This window comes from Galleria mellonella, unplaced genomic scaffold (genome assembly GCF_026898425.1).
Source record: "Galleria mellonella isolate WM207_F2 unplaced genomic scaffold, CSIRO_AGI_GalMel_v1 utg905, whole genome shotgun sequence".
In the NCBI taxonomy this organism is placed as follows: domain Eukaryota; kingdom Metazoa; phylum Arthropoda; class Insecta; order Lepidoptera; family Pyralidae; genus Galleria; species Galleria mellonella.
In genome coordinates, this window is record NW_026442174.1 from 2,240,293 (window position 1) to 2,266,204 (window position 25,912).

At 33.5% G+C, this 25,912-nt stretch overlaps 1 protein-coding gene across 2 annotated transcripts in view; it reads right to left on the reverse strand.

The window, feature by feature from the left end:
* The window catches only part of LOC128202370 (limbic system-associated membrane protein-like), a 73,502-nt gene that overhangs the window by 30,539 nt on the left and 17,051 nt on the right, over positions 1 to 25,912 (reverse strand). For both annotated transcript variants that reach the window (XM_052902507.1, XM_052902508.1), the window contains exon 4: positions 10,031 to 10,238. In XM_052902507.1, coding sequence (XP_052758467.1) covers positions 10,031 to 10,238 — 208 coding nt within the window. The remainder of the gene's footprint in view (positions 1 to 10,030; positions 10,239 to 25,912) is intronic.

Sequence of the window (25,912 nt, forward strand, 5' to 3'; positions counted from 1 at the left end):
GTTACAATTTAATAAAACCTCCCCTCGAAGTCGCAACTTTATATTATATATATATATATATAAAAAAAAATCTAATCGTCCAGATTACAGAGTCACCTCGACCTGCCGTCGAAGGAACAAGTTCGAAATTGGAAAAGGAATCGCGACATTTCCTCCCGAGTCATGCAAATCGTAGGCACAAATAAAAAGTAAATTGCTAAACTTTCAACGTTTCGCGGTTGCCGACATAAAATATTTTATATCGACGCTGTCAGATTGTCCGAACTTCCTTTTGTGTAAACGTATTGAACTACAGCGTAATTTACTACGCGTAAATACATTTTAGGGCCCAATACCAAGAAAAAGATTTATTTTTTTGTCATAGTTGGCCCAGTCAAATTGTACAGTATCTTATTAACTCATTAAAAATACAAGACAAAACAAATTACATAAATATTTATATAATTATATAATAATTATACTAAATAATTTTTCGGTACAAACATTTTTAATATGTTTTTAATACTTTGGTTCAGCATTCCCATATAAAAGATAGGTAAATAAAACGGAATGTAAAATTTTAAGATAAAAGTAAGTGTTTTAAACGTTATAATTTCTCAATTACTGCTATAATTAAGGATGTTATACAGCATGACGTGTATTAAATTAGATGAAATATAAAACAGGAAATTGGCGTTTATTTTTAGCATGCTACATACAAAGTGATTATAAATTTCTAAGAATACGAACCTATGTGGCTGACAGTTGCTCGTATTTACTGATCTTAACATATTGTTAACTAAGGTCCTTTAAACTGACATGTATGTTCTGTGGTATTTATTTTTATTTTGGTAATTTTGATTCTTAACCTTGTATTTTAATTTAATACCTATCGGTTTAACTTACGTGTAATTAGATCGAGAAAGATCGATCGATCGATTTCAGGATCAATTCGTGATCTTGCCTTTGTATATATTTGTTATCGAGAAACGAAATCTACTTTTGAAATTGTTTAAACCAATCATATGTTACGAATCTAAATCAATTCAATCTGCATTACTCCACACCCAAACCAGGCCATCTCGTGTGTTGAGCGGAGTAAACTTTATTTACGCCCAACATGCCGTCATGTGGATTTTTATTTATATTTCAAAGATGTTCCCAGCGTTTTCCTTAAGAATTTCATTTTAAAATGCAATATGCGTCACATGTGTTCTGGTTGTGAGAATTTTCAGATTCACCTCACTGGCATTTTAATTTTGCCGTTACCATCTTGCAAATATTAAATTACTACTTGAGTCTGTTACTTCGTCTGCGTGGATGGAATATATTGACTGGGATACATATAAATGAGCAAAATTGTGACAGAATTCGATTTAAAGGAACATAGCAGTGATATAGAGTCATAACACTTTAGTTGTCAGAAATGTCTGGATATCATTTCGGGATATCATGGGTATCTCTGTATATTCTGTAATGTTTACGATACTAATTATGTCTTTAGGTGACACTTACCACTTCTTATCGGATGTGCTGTCAGCTTTTTTAGCATTTTGTGTTCCATTATAAATGTTACTATTGACTGATTTCAATATTCTTATTTTAAAATTAATAAAACACACAAATAGTAAACGAGATATTTCATAAACACACTGGATTCAAAATTTTTAAATGTAGAATGCCAATTCTTTTATTTACTTGTCATGTAGTTGCAATCGTCACACACACAACATTTTGAAGCCAATAAAAAACAATTACTTCAGTATTGACAAAATTAGTATGATACTAATAAATTAGCACTAAATTTCTGTTTATAAATATTTCAACAATATCTAATTTTATTATATATTTTTAAATGGAGAATTCCGTTTACTAAATAGGGAAATACTCCTGCTAAATTTTAAGTTTTTGGATATATTTGCATTATAATTAAATAAATACTGGACACTTTGAGATAATTAAAATTTGTTTTCCATCTAGGATATAAATTGCACAAAAGATTTAACCTATATACATAGTTACCAGAAAAAGCATGCACTCCTATTTTAGGTAAACAGATAAAATCGACAGAACTCAATTGAGAATCTCCTTCCTATTGAAGTCGGATGAAAAGAGAGCGAATTAAACAATCTGTCACTCTTCCCCCACTAAAAAGGTTCTGTAACGCAAATACCGGTTACAAAATTCGCCGGTCATGTCGCACCGTGTGACACCCGCTCCAATAAAGAACAGAACAAGTTTGAAATTGGAAAAGAAATCTCAACGGCCAGTCCCGGCGCATGCAAATACCGCGACTACGAAATTGCTAAACTCTTCGGAGGTTATAGATTTTGGAATTTCATAAATTAACCATAGAGTATACAATCCTGGTTGTTTACGAAAACTTCGGTGTAGAAATACTTAATAATCGATTATAAATTACATACACATTCGATTCGGTACAGAAGGAGATTTCTATGGGAAAGCATTGCAGTTAATTTGAATAGCTAAAACTTATGTGAAGCAATCATCTATTGAATTTAAAAAATTATACCTATGCCAAATACGTCAAGAGATTGTTATACCATATTATTGTTTATTTGTTAATTAGCATGCTGTGTTTCCTTTAAAGTGATTGTACACTAAGTATAAATAGACAGTAATTTTAATATTGAATCTTATTAGTGTAACAATTGATAGGAGACCAAATAAAAAAAAATAAAAAAATTAATCAATAATATTAAACCAGAACAATCCAAATATCAGTTGACCCATCGATAGTATCGATATGAAAATTTACTTAATTTAATCGTTCATAAACATTTTTGTTCTTGGCAATTTACTACACTAATTGATTATACGATTATAATTTTCATATTTTAATAATATTTCTAATTGATTTTAATTCATACAACACTACCAACAATTCAAAACGATACTATCCATTAAATTGATACAATCTATATACTGGCACTGTTATCAATTACTGAATTATTTGTGGTTACAATCGAATTACCGATTAATAATCGATACTCAACGATTACCTTTACTATCTACCAGTGCGAAGCCGAGGCGAATCAATCGTTTTTTGTAATTTATGCATGAAATATTGTGCTTAAGCTATATCTTTAACTGCGACTTCGTCTGCATGACAGGGATTTGTTTTACCGACTAGGATAATAATAGCCCATAAACTTCTCCATCCTATATGGTATGTGTATACCAAATATCATAGTTATTGATTAAACCGTTAAGTCGCTATATGTTAACAAACAAGCAAACTCCCTTTCACATTTATATTATAAATGTGATAAGAAGACCATAATAGTCTTTGTAAAGAAACATAATTATATTAGACAGCAGTTTTGTTTTAACATGAAAAGTTAATCGATTTTGCTTTAAAGTATTCTCAAAGTTCGAATAAATTTTCCATAATTTTGGAGATTTTAACATCAACCCAAAAGAAAATAAAGGAATATGGACCGCCATCGTTTCCAACTTTTGCAACTTCTTATGGAAGTGGTACATTTTGAAGGACTTTACTTTTTATTGCGCTCAAAGTAGAAGTATTATTGGAATATTGTTACAAAATATGCATTTATGTAATGCTGTTTTATTACTAAAAGCAATTTTTCACACAAAATCTGAAAAAGGAATTTTAATTCTAGTATGAGAGCCATGTAACTTTCGCCGTGTGGTCCCGGCATAGAATGGGCCACTCCTCTCTTACCCGTAGGTGTCGTAAAAGGCGACTAATGGAACTTTAAAATCGAAGGATGTGTAGCAGCGTCTCTCTTATAGCGTCACCAAAGCCTAACTGCGGTATCTAATCCGCCTACCAAACATGATAACTACGGGTAAAATTTCCAGATGTCTATGGAGGAGGCCTATGCTTAGCAGTAGACAGTTTTTTTTTTTTTTTTATACAACTTAAAATGATAAACAAGCTGACGGCCCACCTGATGGAAAGTGGTAACCGTCGCCTATAGACATGAGCAGTACCATGAACATAACAGAGTATACTGTTTCGCCCATGCGTTGCCATTCCTGAGGACTCAGGTGTTATTCCTCCGTACCCAGTAAATTTACGCCATATCCCACCCTTCAAATCGAAACACAGCCATGCAAACACAACTGCTTCACGGTAGAAACACGAATGGGACAGAGGTACCCTAGCAATCATCATCATAATCATTTATAATAAATATAATCATTAAATTATAATCATTTTCGAAATCTATACTAGCATTATGATTATAAAAAGAGTTTGTTACCTCTTAACGCTTATCGGCTCAATTAATCGTCTTGATATTTTTAATTTGAATTGGGGTAGGAAGGACATAGGTTATATATCAGAGGGAGACTTTGTACAAAAGTCGTTTGCTTGGGTACCTCTGTCCGATTCGTTATTTGTTCCCATTGTTTGCATACTCTGTTTTGTCCATGGTACTGCTCATCAGGTGGGCTGTCACCTTGTTTGACATTCTAAGTTGTATAAAAAAACATAGGCTATATTTCATCTCAATCAATCAAAATAAATATGTTCGAATTGAGAACTGGTTTCTTTTTAAAGCCGGATAAAAATCTACCTCGTCTTTTGTAGGGTAATTAATTACAGGCTCCACGTTGTATTCCTGAGCAAACATGTTTAGCATTCTCAATGTATACCTACATGGATAACTTATTAAAGGCATCCACGGATTTACTCGAACATCAAAAGGTTTCTTACAATCGTAGTCGTAAAAAGTGCCAAAAATAAATGATTTTATACGTTTAAACTTTCGCGCTGTATGTTTTATGTTAAAAAAAAGGGTATTTCAAACGATCATTTGGCATGTAAAGTAAATATTTTACATGGATTGAAATCATCAGCATTATCATCACATCAGCCGTTAACTGTCCACTGCTGAAAGTCTTCCCAATATCGAATTATCGATAGTCAACACCTTACTGTCCGACTTGATCCACTGAAACTGCGCAGAGATGTTGCATCTCTGTGCATCTTCTACCGAATTTATCATGGGGAGTATTCTGAGGAATTGTTCGGATTGATACCTGCTGCTGATTTTCACCACCGTACAACCCGCCACAAACTAAAGTTTCATCCCAATCATCTGGACGAGTGGCGGTCTTCCACCGTGCGTTTTTCAAGGCACTTTCTTCCACGCACAACCATTCTTTGGAATCAACTTCCAGCAGCAGTATTTCCGAACCGATACGACAACATAACCTTCAAGAAAAGAGTATATTCCTTTTTAAAAGGCCGGCAGCACACCTGCAATGCCGCTGGTGATCATGGGCGGCGGTAGTCACTTACCATCAGGTGAGCCGCATGCTCGTTTGCCCCCTGTGTTGTAAAAAAAAAAAAAAAAAAGTGCAGTTTTTCCGGTAGTTGCCACGCTTGGCGGGCAGGTTTAAAGCCGCAGTAAGGTTTTTAGTGATGTTTTAAGAGAGACTCTGCTGCCCATTCCTCGACCATAAAGTTTCCTTAGTCACCTCTTACTTCACAGACGAAAAAGGAAGGGGTGACCCATTCTATGCCGTGGCCACTCAGCATTATAGTATAATGACACAATTATATAATGTGGACAATAAGTGGGTAGAAGAAAATAGTTATGTCTCGAAAGCGGATATCTGACAACGACAAATCAGTCTGTTCGTGAACACGGACGATGTAACGTGGTCGAAACATCAAGATAATTCAGGTAAATAATCATAGTTTACCTAAATAATCGCATTAATATCGCGAGATAGAAAATCTCTCATAAAACATAAAAAATAAAAGTTTAATGGAACACAATAAATTTAATTGCTAAATTAGCAAATATACTGCTCATTATAATATAAACGGTCATGAACGATGTGTCAATAATATTTGAAAGTATTCCAAATTTTAAATCTATGGCATTAGTAGTTGCTAAGTAGTAATAATATTAGTTACGATTATACCCTTTGTACCTTTAATACAGAATTCTAAAAATCTAAATGTTCTAGAAACCTATCTATCACAAAAGCTAATTACGCAGCTGTTTTAAAGATTTGTAGTTTTCAACCAACTTTGAGAAAACGGATTCATAAATTCATCAGTTTTATGTTAACGTGGAATTCTATTTTCAAAAAATTAAAGGCATCTTTTAATTTTTAAATCAAATAGCTTATTTCGTCACAATCGAACTCTTTTTTTTATCTAATACAATCTTAAAGATTACATAATTGTCATTTAAAAGTGTTAATATATCTTATTATATGTACTATGGAAGACCGCAGTTCGTATAATAGGTTTAGTAGAACTGTACGTATATAATGTTACATACCTGTGGTAGTTGGGATATCAAACGGTGCTAAATATACCTATGTGTATGTGGATATATTGCTTCCAGAAGTTGTCTTTCCAGCTTTAAGGCTAAGGGTTGGCTGGGGCAAGTTAATCCGATAAGATTAAGTGGAGTACAATCTGCTATGGAGGTCACTGCTTGATAGGTGAGGCTTCTTTGGAAACTAAGTAGTTTAACATTTTCTAGTTACCTAAGAACTAAACGTAATGTAAACACGACTTATTTTTAATAAAATAAACAAATTTAAAATATAATTAATGAATTATTAACAATTATTATTTATATTTATTGCATTATTTCTATTAAATATGGAAAATTTAATTACTGTTACTAAATACTATGACGTGGCCTTTTTCATTTTTAACCATAATGCAATTTTACTTTTTTTTTTACTCCGAATTTTATAGCATTTTACGACCGCTATATTCACTTTTAATGTATATTACTCGTACATATTCTATGATACGCAGGCTGCTATATCCAATCTTTCGCTACATCAGTTATTAAAATCCATCCAACCATTTTCAAGATATGAGGTAATAAAGAAACGAACAATCATGCATCAATGAACACTGAAAAATTACATTTCTTACGACCTTGGTAATATAATGCTTTAATACAGCGCTTCGCCTTCCGAAGGTCATGGGTTCGATCCTCGTACAGTAAAAATAACTTGATTCGTAAATATAACTGTTTATATTAATTTGGAAGTTTTCTATGTATAATATGTGGTAGTTTTTTTTTTTTTTTAATTACTATCAATTGTCTTAGTACCAATATTACAAGCTCTACTTATTTTGGAACTAGGTGGCGCTGTATATGTTCATAATGTGTCCTATTATTACATTTAGAGCAACCATCAATAATAAACTTTTATAACCCACCGACCATCTACTATATTACTATAGTATAAAACACAGACAAACGTAAACAAGTGCTTTTACCCTACCCTAAAAACCAATAAAATAACACATTAGAATACATTAATATTATAATAGAATATGAAATCGGAGCCCACATGTACCGGCTAACCGATCGATCAACGGCCAACATGCCCCAGAAAGGCGAATGGAAAGGGCGCGGTACCTCGTAATCTAAGCCTGCTCCTACCGTAATAATCATATATCTTCACGGTTATTCCCTTGGGAGGTTACGGCATGAATGCATGAATGTTGACGGCGGGGCTTGTTTCGTCTCGTACACCAATAAACGATACGGCACCGGTGTTGCGTTTTGAAATAATACGACTCTTAGCGTCTGCTATGATTTGAGTATGAAGTTTTTAATTTGTTCTAGTTTATACCTAGTTATTTGTTCTTACATAAAAATAATGCGACTATTAGCGTCTACTATAATATATAAAAATAATACCACTATTAGTGGATATACCACTTATTGTATTTATATAGAAATAATACGACTATTAGCATCTGCTATGATTTGAGTACGAAGTTTTCTATTTATTCTGATTTATATTTTACTTATGTAGATATAATACGACTATTAGCGTCTGCTACGATTTGAATATGAAGTTTTTCTTTATTCTAATTTATGCCTATTTTTTTATACTTATATAAATATAATGCGACTGTTAGCGTCTTCTATGATTTGAGTATGAAGTTTTCTATTTATTCTAGTTTATACCTAGTTATTTGTACTTATATAAAAATAATACGACTGGTAGTGTTTGCTATAATTTGAGTATGAAGTTTTCTATTTATTCTGGTTTATTCTTACTTATTTGTACTTATGTAGAAATAATACGACACTTAACGTCTGCTAAGATTTGAGTATGAAGTTTTCTATTTATTCTAATTTATACCTAGTTATTTGTACTTATATAAAAATAATGCGACTGTTAGCGTCTGCTATGATTTGAGTATGAAGTTTTCAATTTATACTAGTTTATGCCTACTTATTTGTATTTATGTAGAAATAATACAACTCTTAGCGTCTGTTACACACACACAAAGTTAGTTCTACATTGTACGTGTTATGATTTGTAATTCTATATGGATACGTACGTGTAATTGTTTATCTACAACAGTTTTCAATTTTTTACCGCATAATAAAATTTTTGTTTTGCTAAAGGTTGATTTTGGGAGAAAATGCTATATAGCATTCAGTCCGCCTTTTATAACAGACATTTTTTGTAATGTCATCAATAAAGAATAAATAATCATATTTAAAGAGAGAGAGTAATATTTATATAATTATTAATTTATGTATGTCTCATAAAATTCGTCGTTTATAAAAATTCATCAATATTTTAATATCATTTGTCACTTAACATTAGCAACCCCATTGCTAGCAATATACTCTATTAGGTCGACCTGTTCGCTGTTCCCACTGGAAATTATCGTAACTGATTTTTTCTTGAATTCATCACGATGAGCCAAGCTAGCCTGCTTCATCCTCACCTATCATCCCTCACTGGTGCCCCGTTAGTGTATACCGATAGCGCAAGCGGGGCTACCATTCCATTATAATTTATTAAAAAAAAAACCTTGGCACGATATTAAAATAGCTATAAAATGTATTTATAACGTACGCCACGTGCTTTAAGTTGTGTTAAAAGTAACATCTGGTGGCTTTAAACTTTTTCGATATTAATGTATCCGGAATAAAAAAAAAATGAGGCTAAAAATAAAACGTAATTCTAAAAACCTATTTCGATATACATTTCATATAGAAACTGCTAGTCTTTATTTTGACAGTCAAATATTCTATATAGGCTCCATTAAACATACTTTATATTTAAAAAACTATATGCAGTAGCGACATCTATTTAAAGCTATATCTGTGATAAAACCAATCCAAATAGTTGATATGGAAATACGCTGAGAAATGATCCTGACTACGTGTGTAATAACTGAATTGTGTAAAGTCTAATTTACATTACAAAAGTATACGCATAAAATTGGTTCCTGAACATATTCACGTGTAAATATTTAATTTTGTAATGCTTGAATTAGTTATAAGCACACAAAACTATTTCACGTTCCGTGTTATATTTTATATAAAACTTTATGATTTAATTTACATTTTAATCGTGATGTTATGAAGATTTATTCTAAATTTAAACTTTAATCGTAAAGTTTAAATTTAGAATAAGTCTTCATAAAGTGACGAGTCCTATTTTTTGAACTAAAAAAAGAAAACAAAAGAACTAAAGAATAAAAACTGAAAACTATATAGAATAAGGCCTGATTAACTTGGCAATAATTGGCTATATTCTTCTTCTTTATGAGATTGACTTGTTACCAGCATGGAACAGTGGATTTGTTGCTTAATAACCTTTTTATGAGACCTAAATAGATGGAAGGTTTAGTAGCATTTAAGAGAATGTTGAGGTTTGATGAGGATTAATGCTTTGAGGGATAGTATTACGGATTGAGGAGGAATATGATTCCTAAATTAAAAACGATATTTATATATTTGTGTGTTATTGTTTATCCAAATTTACAGAGGTTTGGATAAGGAATATCAACCAAACCAATCAACCAATATTGAAACTTTAACATACAGCAGTAGTAACTATATTATTTTAAACGAAGCTACCTCAAACCAAAGTCGCGAGCTAAACTAGGGTCTCTTCAGGATCGGCAACGTGCGCGTAACACCCTTGGTATTGCAGGCGTTCATAGGCTACAGTAACTGCTTACTATGCTGTAGGTCGTATACTTGTTTGCCACTTAAGTGGTATAAAAAAACAAGTCTACAGTTTAAAAACTCACCATAAACATCTATACACCCAATCTGCCACTTCATACTGGGTTGGGTATTAATCTGGCACATGTAACAGCCTCTGTCTTCTGCCCTGAGCGGTCTAATCCTTAACTGCCAAGTCATCGGCGCGTCCAAGTTCACTGAGTACCTTGCACCTAACACTGTTCTCTCGTGCATCGTCAGGACAGTTTGATCTTCTGCTCTTAGCCATCCCACCTGTAAAAAATATTTAATTTAAAGAGTTTTCTTTTACGTAACTCGAAATGGCAAACAAGTTGACAGCTCATTTAAAGAAAAATAATAATTGTCGTCCATAGATATAGTGGTCGTGTGGTCCCGGCATAGAATAAGACACTCCTTCTATTCCCGTGGGTGTCGTAAGAGGCGACTAAGGGATGGGCAGCAGTGTCCCTCTTAAAACATCTCCAAAGCCTAACTCCGTTTGCCAATCCGCCTGCCAAGCATGGCAACTACTGGCAAAATCCCCCAAGGGGAGGCTAATATTCAGCAGTGGACAGTTAAATGCTGATATGATGATGATGATGATGATGATAGAAATAATGGGAAGGCAATCCATTGTGGATTGTATTTTCTAGGAAATAAGGTATAATTCTCTATATTTCATACTTTGTGATTTCACTATGATATCCCATCCTTCAAATCATTACACTATAATTTAAATACAGCTTCTTGATAGCACAAGCACGAATGGAGGATTTTGTACTAGACTTATTTATTAACAATATTTGTTATTATGATTACTTAATACTAAATAGTCTAAGTTCTGCGAATTGCATGTTTATTTGCAATTTTTTTTTCAATTATAATTTGTACGCACAAGTCCAACTCACACTTGGCTGGTATTTTCTCTTGAATATCACAACAGTCGATTAGGGAAATTTGTATTAAGTTGTATGCATTACTTGAGAACATCTTGCACTTTCTACCGAGTCTACTTTTAGTCTCTCATAGAACAAACAAGTTGATGATAACGATGATGATGATGATTATAAAGAAAGTTAATTTGTAAAATATTTTATTAATATATATATAACTTATTTTTATGGCAGTCTATGGGGGAGACGTTTGTCCAGCAGTGGACGGATAATGACTGAAATGATGATCACGACGATGATTTCCTTTCATTGTTATTTTCCTTCTATTGTTTTATTTTTCTATACTAAACCGCCTTCAGATATTTCTGCACTTCCCAAAGGTTGGCTGGTAGAGACTGCCATTAGCATTGAGCCCGCCTTTTATACCACGTTTTATTGGGCAATAAAGTTTAAATAAATAAGCAAATGCAGGAGAAAAAATACTCAAAAAAATACTCAAAAAGCCACTTGATCAGTATAAATGCTAACATTCTTTTCTTATGGGTGGAAATTAGTGCCAAACACTAGAATTTTAGTTACTCGTATATTTTAAACTAACTTTTGCCCGCGACTTCGTACGGATGATTAAGATATGTTTACTGATCAAGATAAAAATTAGACTAAGTCCTTGTCCTTCCATATAGTATGTATACCAAATTTCATAGTAGAAGGTTAAGCTATTAAAGCGTTAAGAGGTAACAAACTAACTCATTTTCACATTCATTATAATTATTAAATCTTGGATTATTTAGATAGAGTAACTAGATAGAAATGCTTCGAGAAAAACGGTTTAACATTTTCATACAATTTTGAATGATAAATAATTAAGAGTAATTCCTTTATAACTTCTATATTTATTTTGTCTTATAATTATTGCATATACAATACAGTTGAATGCACCTTCATCCTCATCAGAGTAAAAATTAATGAATGAACAATAAAATTTGGTGGATATATTGTTAAATCTATTTATTATATTTTGAGAAATGAAAGGTATTGTTGTAATATTATATTTGAGCTCCGTCTCAAAATACATCATCACTTACCATCAGGTGATATTGTTATCCATTGTGGAATTCTTCATTAGTAAAAAAAAAAATATTTATGTCATTTGATGATGATGCATCATATTTGTCAGAAACAATGCATAATAAGATATTACAATTTGGCTTTTAATATTCAGTATATAAAATTAATTTTTAAAAAATTTATATTTTAATATTAATTATTAGTAATTAATTTTTGATATAGCATGGAATAAAGACTTCTTTACATTTATATGTTCTGATATAGTAATAAAAAATCATATTACATTTTACACATCATATCAGATCACATCCAGTGAAGATCCAGCTTTACTGATGCCAGCTGCGCCCAACTGCTATTTCACCCATGCATTGCATTCCTCAGGACTAAGGTGTTATACCTCTGTACCCTGTAAATTCACTGCTATATCCTATCCTTCAAACTGAAACAGCCATACAAATACAACTGCTTCACGGTTGAAACATGAATAGCACAGAGGTACAAGCAATTGACTTTGTACAAGTTTCCCTGGTAAATGGATGGATTCATTTAATTTAATTTTAAAGAGATGAAAACAGTGTTGTAAATTAATGTGATTTGTACTGAAATAACTGCAAATAGAGAGGAATAATAGAAGAAAGAATATGATGATCCAATAGATATAGGGTTAAGGCAGGAAGATAATTAGGTACTTTATAAAAATTGCAAAGCACTCGTTATTGAATTGCTCACTGACTTTATTAATGTAAATTACTTTTTTTTTTTATTTTATTATGAATTTTACTATTGAGAAATAAGATGAAAAATTTGTTAAATATATTCAATAAATATTTATTTATTAGACAGTACAATATGATACAATAGCCTTTATATCCTGAAACTCCTTTCAAATAATATTCAATATGTATGTGTGATTTATATTAAAATTTATTTTTATTTATTATAATATGTCTCGAAGTTCGGTGTGCCTCTTGATAAACGACTTCCATTACTTTCTGTCTAACTCTTTTCTGATTGTAACCAACAATTTGTTTCAGTTCATCCTGCCATTTTTTGCATTGTCGACTTCTATTTTGTTTCCCATTTCTAGGGTTAAGTCAATTAAGATTTTGCTCCATTATTTATTAGACAAACAGTTTATAGATAGAGCATTGCCATAATAATTATAACAAAATATTAAGAATTTGTGTACATATGGCATTACTATTTTTTTTATACAACTTAGAATGGTAAACAAGCTGACAGCCTACACGGCTAATGGAAAGTGGTAACCATCGCCTATAGACATGAGCAGTACCATGGACATAACAGAGTATACTGTTTCGCCCATGATACCCCCCATGCGTTGCCATTCCTGAGGACTCAGATGTTATTCCTCTGTACCCTGTAAATTCACGGCATATCCCACCCTTCAAACCGAAACACAGCCATGCAAACACTGCTTTACGGTTGAACACGAATGGGACAGAGGTACCCAAGCAAACGACTTTTGTACAATGTCTCCCTCTGGCACATACTCAAAATACATCTTATTAATTAAGATTATTTGGTCATGGGATGTCCTCTCTATTAATCTGTCCGATTGTGGAGTAAGGGCATACGGGTACGCAACCCCGGCCTCCATAGCTACTACAGTTACAAAACCTATGTCCTCTCCGTAGCTGTAGTATCCCCCATTTTTCATAAAATTATCCTATAGTTCCTTTCCACTTATCACCTCCTTTCCTTATAACCTATTCCTTTCCCAATGTAACCTATTTCCTTTCCCTATCCGATGTTAAGAAGAGCAGTTCTTTTTCAAAATGATAAGAGAAATTAAAACGCAACTACCCCAGGAGGGTACCGGCACTGCCGGAGAATCCGTCCCTGAGTGCAACTCAGGCAGTCCCATCGTATCTGGGGGGACAAATTTCTCATCGACGGCGATGCGTTATGCCACGGGTCACGTCATGTCTCCCCTGTTTCCCCAAATGGCAAAAAGAGGGCAAAGGAATGCCAAATTGCAACGATGAATGTTTGTGGAGGTATGGATAGTAAAATAGACGAAGTATGTGAGATGATGAGTGAAAGAAGAATTGATGTATTAGGAGTAAGTGAAACAAAAAAGAAAGGCTGCTCTATTACTACTTATGACCGATATACTGGGTACTGGTCTGGAGTTAATGACTCTGAAAGAAGCAGCCAAGGAGTGGGAGTTATTTTGTCAGAGAGAATGAATGCATCTGTTAAAGAATTTGAATTTGTAAGTCCTAGACTCCTCTGGATACGACTGAAAGTTGGTTTGACCCGTATTTTTCTCCTTTGCGCTTATGCCCCAGATATGTCCAAGCCACCAAAGGTCAGAGAGGATTTCTGGGATAGTGTAAGAGAGATTATGACTAAATGTAAGGAGAATGAAAGAATTATTTTGATAGGTGATTTTAATGGCTGGGTGGGAATCCGTCGCGATGGATATGAAAGGAATTTAGGAATGTTTGGAGATAAAAGAGTGAATGAAAATGGTGAAAGTTTATTAGAAGTATGCCTGGAGAGAAATCTGGTGGTGACTAATACTTTGTTTAGTCACAAACTGATTCATATGTATACATGGCAAAGGCAAACTGAGAGAAGTATGATTGATTTTGTAGTTGTGGATGAACGATTGAGAGCGAAAGTGAAGGATACAAGAGTCTATCGTGGTACGAATGTCGGACGTTTCTAACCGATCACTTTTTGGTGATATCGAGAATAGGTGGCTTATTCAATAAATGGCGACATCGTCCACGTGTTCGTATGTCAGAAATAGAAAGAGTAAGAGTAGAGAGACTGACAGAAGAACAGGTTCGAAATCAGTATCAAGAAAGATTGAATGAAAGATTTAGAGAGCTACTGAAGAAAGATAACTATGAGATAGAAGAATTTTGGAAGGAATTTAAATGCGGAATCTTTGATATAGCTACTCAAGTTTGTGGTGTAAGTAAGAGGAAGGATGTTAAGATGAGAATGAATGTATGGTGGGATGGCGAAGTGAAAGAAATGGTGGTTCTAAAGAAAAAGGCATGGATGGATTTGTTAGCTACCAGAGCTAATAAGAGAATGCAAGGTAATGTAAGTGACATTGAAAAAATTGCAAAAGAGAAGTATGATGTAATGAAAAAGAAAGTTAAAGAATTAGTAAGCAAAAAGAAAGAGGAATGTAAGGATGAGTATGAAAGGAAATTCTCTAGAAATTTTCGAGCTAATCAAAAGCTTTTCTGGCATTTAGTTCGAACAGCTAGAGGTAAAAAGAGAGATCCGAAAATGGGCGTGATAAGGGATATGGATGGTAATGTTATCACGGAACAAAAGGAAGTCTTAGATCATTGGAAGAGATATTTTGAAAGTTTATTTGAACGTGGAAGTGAAAGAAAGAATGTTGAAAATGAAATAATGGACGAAGAAGTTGACAGTGAAAGTGATATAAGTATGGATGAAGTAATGAATGCAATGAAGATTATGAAATTTGGTAAAGCAGCGGGATTCGATAGAATATCTGCCGAAATGCTTAAAGAAGGTGGAGAAATCATTGTAAACCTTCTGTGTCTGCTGTTCAATAAATGTTGGCGGTCCGGTTGTGTTCCAGGTGACTGGAGCAAAGCTGTTATTGTGCCACTATATAAAGGCAGCGGGTCACAGCAGGAGTGCAAAAATTTCCGCGGAATAAGCCTTCTTAGTGTTGTAGGCAAATTGTATGCTAGGATTTTGATTAAAAGAGTGATGAATGAGACGGAAAGTAAAATTTGGGATGTGCAAGCAGGGTTTCGAAAGGGTATGGGATGTACGGATCAAGTCTTTTCCTTAAGGTGCATAACAGAGAAAACCTTAGCTCAACATCAGAAGGTTTTCTGCGCCTTCATTGACCTTGAAAAGGCTTATGATAGAGTGGAGAGGAATGAACTGTGGTCAACACTGGCAATGTATGGGGTGAGCAACCATTTGATACGGGCATTCAAATCTTTATATAAGGATTCAAATGCCTGTGTCAGAATAAATGGAGTCTATACAGACTGGTTTGGCATTGAACGCGGTGTTAGACAGGGCTGTGTAGCGTCTCCTTGGCTGTTCAACCTATTTATGGACAGTTGCTTGACCGATTTGAAAGGATCTAATTGTGGATTCAGGATGAATGAGTCTCTGTTTAAGACTCTTTTATACGCCGACGACCAAGTACTTTTTGCATCGTCGGAGTATGAATTACAACAAATGGTGACTATAATGAATGAAGCGTATGCAAGAAAAGGTATGAAAATAAATGCGAAGAAGACGAAGGTAATGGTTTTTGAGAGGAATGAAAGTTTAACGGCATGCCAGATTATGATAGGAGATGAAAAAGTGGAGCAAGTGAGTGAGTTTCTATATTTAGGTTCTTTGTTTACGAGGGATGGGAAGTGTGATAGAGATATTGAGAGGAGAGTAAAAGCGGGAAACAGTGTTAACGGTGCACTGCTCTCGATTATGTCAAGTAAAAATGTATCGAGCAAAGCTCGCCTTGCTATAATTCAAGGAGTACTGACACCAACACTCATGTATGGAAGCGAATCGTGGGTATGGCAGAAGAAGCATGAAAGTAAGATAAATGCTGTACAGATGAGAGCTTTGAGAAGTATGTGTGGTATTACTTTAAAAGATAGAGTAAGAAACAGTGTGGTTAGAGAGAAGTGTGGACTGAAAGACGATGTAGTGACAAAAATTGAAAAAGGAATGTTGCGTTGGTTTGGTCATTTGGAGAGGATGGATGAAAGAAGAATTACGAAAGAGATTTATCGAGCAAGAATGAATGGAGATGTCGGTAGGGGCCGCCCTAGACGGACGTATGTCGACCAAATAGGCGATGTGCTGAAGAAGGGCCAAATTAAAAGTACCCGTAACCGACGAGCGTGTATGACAAGATTGATGAATGTGGAAGAAGCGAAAGAGGTTTGTTTGAATCGAAGCATTTGGCGTTCCATTGTTTCTGCCTACCCTAATGGGAGACAGGCGTGACAGATATGTATGTATGTATGTAATTATTGCATCTTTTTAACGCGTAAACATTCATTTTGTTTATTAAATAATATGTCAAGATACATTTTGCGCGTACACATATAACACTGATAAAAAAAAAAACGAGTCAGCTAATTTGATAATTAGCTGACAAAAAGTTGACCCTGTTTTGAAGCTCGATGCTCTATCTATAATAATTTAAGTAATAAGTATAAGGTTTCTGCAAATTTTTTTTAGCAAACAAGCTGACTTCCCTCCTGTTGGAAAGTGGTAACTGTCGTCTATAGATATGTGCAGTACCACGGACATAACAGAGTATCATATTTTGCCCATGATACTCCCCATGCGTTGCCATTCCTGATGACTCAGGTGTTATTCCTCTGTACCTTGTAAATTCACTACCCTTTAAGTCGAAACAGCCATGCAAACACAACTGCTTCACGGTAGAAACACAAATAGGCCAAAGGTCCCCAAGCAAACGACTTTTGTACAAAATCTCCCTCTGATATATTGATGAGTTAAGAATACCCTTATTGTTTAGATTTTTTTTTTATCCCTAAGATATTTCTGTATATAATATTTATTATATATAAGTAAACATTATAAGTTATTATTCTCTTTACCTATCCCAATAATAAACTACCGCATTCGTGATTCTCTGTTCATTCCAAAGGTTGTCTGGTAGAGAATGCTACTAGAATTAATTCCGCATTTTGTACCATATTTTCTTAGGTCAATAAAGTTATTTAAATAAATAACATAAAAATAAGAAACAGCTAGGAAATCAAAGCATATCCTCCTTTGTTAATTCTTTTACCAGAGGGAGACTTTGTACAAAAGTCGATTGCTTGGGTACCTCTGTTCCATTCGTGTTTCAACCGTGAAGCAGTTGTGTTTGCATGGCTGTGTTTCGGTTTGAAGGGTGGGATATGGCGTGAATTTAATGGGTACAGAGGAATAACATCTGAGTCCTCAAGTATAGCAACGCATAGTGGGTATCATCGGCAAAACAGTATACTCTGTTATGTCCATGGTACTGCTTATGTCTATAGGCGACGGTTACCACTTTCCATCAGGTGGCCGTTAGCTTGTTTGCCATTCTAAGTTGGATAAAAAAAATCTAGCAGAGGAAAACTCTAAACAAAAATCTCACCACGTCGCCCGGGCCAGTATGGCAGCTAATAGTAGGTTAATATCCTCTCTTATAGCGGGAGAGCCGTCCCCAGTAATGTAATGACGTTAATAGGTTGTTATAATGATGGTGGTAATTTTATAAGTCCACCCGGAATAATGGGAAAAATCCTAATGGAGATGATAATTATATTTATAAAGTCAAATATTATACTAGCTATATATTTTGCGGAATTTTCTACGTAAATCAGTACATAAAATATCTTACATGCTAAATTAGGATATGTCCTACCCGTGTATGAAAGTTCATTCAAATCCGTTCAGTAGTTTTTGCGTAACAGAGTAACAAACATCCATTCGTTATTACAATCTTTCGCCTAATATTATTTCTTTGAAAAATATTAATAGGGAAACAATATTTTTTACCTCTTTCTGACCACATTTAATTTGCAATAATTGCTTCCCTAATGGAAGACAGGCGTAATAGATATGTTTTTTTTTAATGTATATGGGTATTTGAAAATCCCAATGCTAATGGTTCAAATCAGGTTGTCCCCTTGTATTTCGTGTGTAAAGAATTGTATTTTAACGCATATAAAGTTTGAGCGCATTTTATTAGAGGCACTGTTTGTGATAGTTATAGTGCAAATGTGGGCCGAGGCGTATCCGAAGCACACACACGTGAGTCCAACAATTAATAAAAACAAAAGTAATAGATCTATTATACTTATCTATTATACTATATATTATAGAGATTGCTTAGCGATAAGGCCGCCTTTTGTATCACTTCTCATTAATATTTACTGTATTTGTTATTTCTCTTTTTACTTGGTGCAATAAAGTGTAAATAAATAAAATAAATAAAATACTTATATAATGATATATTGTGGGAAATATATATAAATATAGTTTGTATAAGTTTATTATTACGTGTTATAAAATGCCTTTAGGTTATCTATTATATCGTAACAGATATGTATAGGCTGGTCACATAGCTCGAAGAACCGACAACCGATGGAAAAAAAGGTTCTTGAGTGGCGACCGCGTACGGGCAAACACAGTGTAGGACGACCCCCGCTAAATGGAGTGACGACATGAAATGCATTAGAGGAAGTCAGTGGATGCAGGTAGCTCAGGACCATTCTATATGACAGTCTATGGGGGAGGTTTATGTCTAACAGTGGACGGATTATGGCTGAAATGATGATGATGATGAGATATGTATGTATGTGTGTTTCACCGATCCTTATGTTATAAATTTTTTTATTAACATACTACTAGTAATTTAACTCCTATATTTCACTCTTGGAATCAAAACAAAGTAAGCTGTGACCCACCTTTGTTGCTGTCAAAGGTGGATGAGATAAAGGGCACATTGTACAAATTTTTTTTTAAATAAAAAAATCTATCATTTACACTCTTGCTATCTAAATTGTGTACAGACATAAAACTCCCTAGCTACCAATTAGGATACCATATTAGATGCGTATACAAACAATGCAGTAAGCAGACTTTCTATAAAAACAAATACAAAAGGGAAAATCTCTTCCTTTGTCCGCTTGTAATTAGTGCCACAAAAATTCTCACCGATTAACTTTCATTTAGAATCCTCGAATCTGGAAATACGGGTGGGGGGTTGCCATGTGTCCGGTTTACCCGGGAAAGGGGTATGTACATCCGGGTGAAAATAAAATGAACGAAACCGCGGGCGGAATTTAAAATGAGCAGTGGGAGCGAGCACCTAGGAGATTCGTTTCAAAACCACTGTGTAATTACGTGTTAAAATCACGCTGTACCAAACATATTAATGTGTTTCATTTGAGAAATTAATTAAGTAATTAGTATTAAATTAAATATCTTGTTTATCCGTATGTTGAAAAAGAAGCCTTCATATTTAAATTAAGGTTCAAGGCCATTTACTTCTTCTTATGGTGATGATATTACCCATATTACAGTTTTGAGACGTTAAGTAATTCTTATGCTAATAAAGTTACATTATGTTAGATAAAATAAACTTTATAAGTACATTTACATAGTTATTAATGATATCTAATTTCTAAACGTAAGTTATAAAAACATAACTAATTATTTGATTAGCATTATTTTGTTTAATTCCGCCACCTATGTATGTGATGGTTCAAACTCGATGATAAACCACCACTATTACTGTTAAAAGTTCCACAACCTTCCATATTGGTTATCAACCTCCGACTGCCATTTTGTTCACGCACGTTTTGCTGTACATGTTTTAATCGTAAGTCCTCTAAAGTAGACATATTTAGGTAAATTATTAGATCGCTGCTCGGAATTAAGTATTAACCGTTCGGCACCCAAGCTGGGAAAATGATTTATTTTTATTTATTAATGTAAAATAAAATGACAAATACATACGAAATAGATATCTGGCCTCATGGGAAAGAACATGGATACCACAGTAAACTCTATGATGATCACAATATCTCTCACGTGTTGCCAGTTCAGATAATTTAGAATTTATGCCTTCTTATCTCGTAATTACACTATTGCATACAATCTTATGTAAATAAATATCAATTATAATACTATTTGTACTATACTCGTACTGTAATGCTACTTTTCACCAAATGCATCTTATTTAAATTCATGCAGTATATCCACCCCGGCCCACCGCCTACAGCATAACAATGCACAAAAATCAAGCTGCACCTTTCTTTACGGGACACATTGTGAATTTTAATACTGCTATATGCGAAACTACGAAACATAGGATTGTGTCACACTGTGATACAATTAAGATTTTATCGTTGGTAGTATTATTTTATACTGTAACTACTCATTTAAATTAACTATTAAAATGAAGACCGCATACAAGAAAACGTCTGTGGGTTGACCTCTCTCCAAAGGGACTGATGATTTACGCAAGATAGCTGGAATAAAAGAGATGTAAAAGGCAGAAAGTGCATTGGTTGGAAGGCATTGAGGTCTAAATTCGACAATAGATTGAAGTAGGCTGATATTCTATTCCTTAAGAATATTACATTCTATCTCTTTCTCTAGTAAGTAATCTGTAAGAGACGGAAAGTCAGTACAGTTTGATAAAGTTCGAGTGATCAAAAAAATTTGGAAGACAAAGTACGTGTAAATAACTATTTACCAAATCTTAGTAATTGTAAATCGAGATGCGCGTACTTCAATTCTAATCCTATTAAAAATCAAAAGAAAATAAGACATTTCATCATTACTTACTACACGTACGTTAGTTGTAGCACTAGCAACTTTTATTCACTCACAATCTCCTTAATAAGTAATATTTTTATTACTTTCTTCCATATTAGTTACTCAAAATAGACCGCTATATCTATATTTATAAAATTGTTTATCCTGATTGACTATTAACATACAGCCAAAATTATAAAGTCTAGAAACCTTAAATTTGGAGCGTAGGTTCATTTTTATAACGTTATCATTCGCTCCATTCCATTCCTATTTAAGAACTGTGCTCTTGTCGGTGGAACTCTTGTCCGTTACTGTGATTTTCAACGAGTCTCTTCACCTCTTGATACGACACGACGCCAACTTTTTCCTTGATCTGCCTGATGTAATTATGGCTTGGTCTCCCCTTTCCCTCTTTCCTTCTATCTTACCTTCTATTATAATAATCATAAGTGTTATTGTAGCAAATGTCCTAACATTTTCTCTCTTACGAATCATTCGCTAAAATATGGTTATTGTAAATTTTAGCTAAAAATGGAAACACGACGTCAAGCACGCGAAACCGCGTATAACAGTTTATTATGTAATTATTTATATTAAGAAAAAGCTCTGAAATAATATAGCCTTAACATCATTCAAATAGCCACATAATATATGTACATTGGTGCGAATCTTTTGTTTTCCTCATTTCAGAGACGGTTTTTCCCTACGGGCGCTGAGGATTTTCCTTATTGTTTATAATAAAATCTAATTTAGTTTCGGTAATTAAAGGTTTTTGTAAGGTATTATTTTTGTCTCGTCTTGTATATAATGCTTTTATTTAATTTTATCTGATATAATTAAACTGTGTTCCATAATAAAATATTTTGATTTAGAAACTAAACTATCTACAAGATTAAAAAAGGACGATTTAAAAGAGCTAATTTTTTAATTAAGAGTTTCAGAAAACAAATCTATTTGAATAAAGATGATTTGAATTTGAAAAACTACTAAATCGATTTTAGTAACATTTCTATGGGAACAATCTGTAAGAATACCCTTCAAATAAAATGAGAATTTTCCAAATCGGTTTACAACTGACAGAGTTGGGGGAAAGGGATTGTTAGTAATGGGGTCTAATAGCCCCATTACTGGCAATATACCCTCTCAGGTTGATCTCCACGCGGTTCCCTCTGGAAACCATCATGTTTAATACTTGTCGAATTCATCATGGTGGGCCAACTAACCTGCATTCATTCTCACCTATCATCTTCCACTGGTGCCTCGTCGGTATATACCAATAGCGCGGGCGGAGTTACCAATCCATTTTCACCCATTAAAAAAAAACTGACAGAGTTATGAGGTAACAAACGTACATAAATGTAACTTAATTCAGAACCTACTTTAAGTCGATTGAAAAGGAAAAGCGTAGATATAAATATATGTATATAATAAATTACTGTTTTAATTTAATATTGTTCATTACGTTGCACCGTCAATTATATTTTCTTTTATTTCTGTCTACTGATAGGTATCGGCTGGTAGATAACGCCATATGGTGTTAAGTCCGTTCTGTCACTTTCTAGGCGTATTAAAGTCTATAACCTACTTAATAGGTTATATATATTCTTATTGTTTTAGTCATTCCAATTACCATACCATATCAGCTGTTAACTGTCCATTGCTGAATATAAACCTTCTCAATAGAGTTTTGCCAGTAGTTTCCACGCTTGGAAGGCGAGTTGGCAACTGCAGTTTGGCTTTGGTGACGTTTTAAGAGAGGCGCTGCTGCCAATCTCTCGACCATCAAGTTCCTTTAATCGCCTGTTACGAAACCCACGGGAAAGGAAGGTGTTACCCATGCTATGCTAGAATTACTCCAATTATTTTCCAATATGTCACAAATACGGTGAAATGCTTTTATATTTTGTTACTGTGTTTAAAACTTTTTTTCAGTTGCTTTCCAAACAGGTGACGTATCTTTTTAATTTTTATTTATTCACCCTATGTATGTTATAATATTTATTTATTTCAATTATAATAACCAACATTGAATACTTACAATTTTGTATACAGCATGTAATATTATATTCCAACCACATCCTACTATCTAAGGCACAATGTTTGTTCAGGTTAAATTATTAGCATAAACTTTTGTTTAGAGCAACCTGTATTAAAGTTAGAGATGTGTTTCAGAAATTTGAACATACTAAAGCGAGTGAGACATTGTAGTGTAGCGATACTTTGAAAGTGGAATTTAATTATATAATGACGTCATAGTTTACTCGTCATCATCCTGGTAGTGTAGCTGTTTCATGCTATTACACTATTCGATGCTTAGCTTCGCATCGAGCAGTGTTTTTGTTTCAAAAAGAAAATAGCTTCTAATATACTAAAACAGCTTCAATCTTAAAATTTAAATTATTCCGAAATAAATATACAGATAAATTGCACTCCTATTTCTTAAAAAAGGCCAATTTATAAACTTCATGATCTTTTTTTCTCTTTTCCTTTAAACTTAACCTTGCTAGTTACTCTGTTTGAGTCATGGACTGTTTCATTTGTTCTTCTAATACAATAATTTGTTTGTTGTAGTAATATTTATATATGTATATATTTATTTATTTAACATATTACGCGTACGTTTATATTAGTCTATTTATATGTCTATAATATATGACTATATGAAGTATACTATTACTTTTTGTACTTCCTCAATTCAATAATGCACTACCTACTTATTTCTCGGTTTACAATAGTTGACTGGTAGAAAACACTGTCTGGAATTAAATCCACCACATGCATATAGAGTTCCACTATGCATTAAATTTAAATAAATAGAATAGATTAAGAATCTGTGCATTTCGGAATGTAGACAAAAAGTGACCATTGAAAGACTATTATTATTAAAAAAATTCTGGTATTTTCTGAACTTTTCGGGACAGGGTATTCCGGGACGTTTATTGCCTTGTTCCTCATAAGAAAGGTTATCCTAGCTCGAGAATCAGGCAATCAGTACGATTGTAAGATACTTATTATTATTTTCAATATTCACGTTACGCCTCTTCAAGAGTAGAGATGGTTAATGAACTCCCAGCAGAAGCACAATCGGTCGGAGTTTTGTTTCAACAATAGCAATAAATTTCAATTGTCAAGAATAACCCCGGCCTCCCGGGCCGCTGCAGTGTCCCAGTCTTTTCTGCAACTGCAGTATCTCCCCTTTCCTTTCTCACATAAGTCCCTTATTCCTCTCATTAAATAATTTCCTTTACGCATTTCCAACGTTCCTTTCCTTTTTTCCGCAATCCTTTTCTCCAAACCGTAGGTAGCAGAAACCACCAACAAATGCATTCCCAAAGAGGGTTGACGTCAGGCAGGCGGCTGGTCGCAAAACTATACGCCAAATCCTTTAGTAATATGGATAAAACCATATTACGCCGACCCCAAATAATATTTGAGATAAGGGTAGGAAGATGATGAATGGCAATAAATTTCAACAAATCTTTCTTAACAAATACATGGTTGTACTATTACATATTCGTATTTTATCTTGGCTTTCAGATTAGGGTGAACTATGTATTGAAAGCCGGTTCTTTTTAACATACAAGAACTAGTATAATTATTATTATTAAAATTCGTCTATCTTTTGATTTTAAAAGGAAATACCTAGAATTTGGTGATTCAAGCGCTGTTTAACTTTTATACAATTAACCTATTCATAATATTTTTATGTGAGCTCGGTTGTGGACTTTGGAACTGAAATCATAAAATGGTTTTATTAACTCGCATACAATAAACGTGTTTTAACAGAAAACCAACAATTTGCGATGTTAAAAAATAATTTATCAACGTGAATTATGTCTGACTTTTATTTTGATTCGTATCATTGTCGTAAAAAGGGGGTTTTATTGGGGCATTTAATTAATATTGTTGCTTATTAATATGTAAATTGAAACATTACGCGATATTGTGCATTGCTTATTAACATTTTTAAGACCAAAAAGTTTGTCACTGAAATTATTCGTTTTTTTTTTAAATATTTACTCTATCTGTTTATTTATTTTAAAATACATCGACAGTGTAAATACAAACATAAATTTTAATTGATATACAGTGCTTGCATATACTGTCATATATACCAATTACAGATGCATACAACATTTTCTTAAAACATCGATTTCTTCGACATCAAGTAATGTTTACTTGTTAACGTTCATAGCAGTAATGGACCCATTCATTTTGTTTAAAATTATTATATAACACAAAGAGAGGAATTTATTATATAAAGTAAAACATATCACCGTCATCATATCAGTTGTTAACTGTCCACTGCTGTAAATATCTTTCGCATAAACGGGTTTTGCTAGTAGTTGTCATGCTTAGCAGTCGAGTTGACAACCACTGTTAGGCTTTGGTGATGTTTTAAGAGGGGCACTGCTACCTATCCCTCAACCATTATGTTCTCTTAGTCCCCTCTTACGACACCTGCAGGAAAGGAAGGATTGGCTACAATTATGCCGGGACCATATGGCGAAATACATAGAACTTATTCCAAATAGAACTCTTATATTCAATCTTGCGAGTATTTTGAAAGAAAGAAAGAAAAATAATTTGTTTAGTGACATATATAGACATTACAAAAGCTAACAATGAAAACAAATTCTGGTAAGTAAAAATTAATTTTAA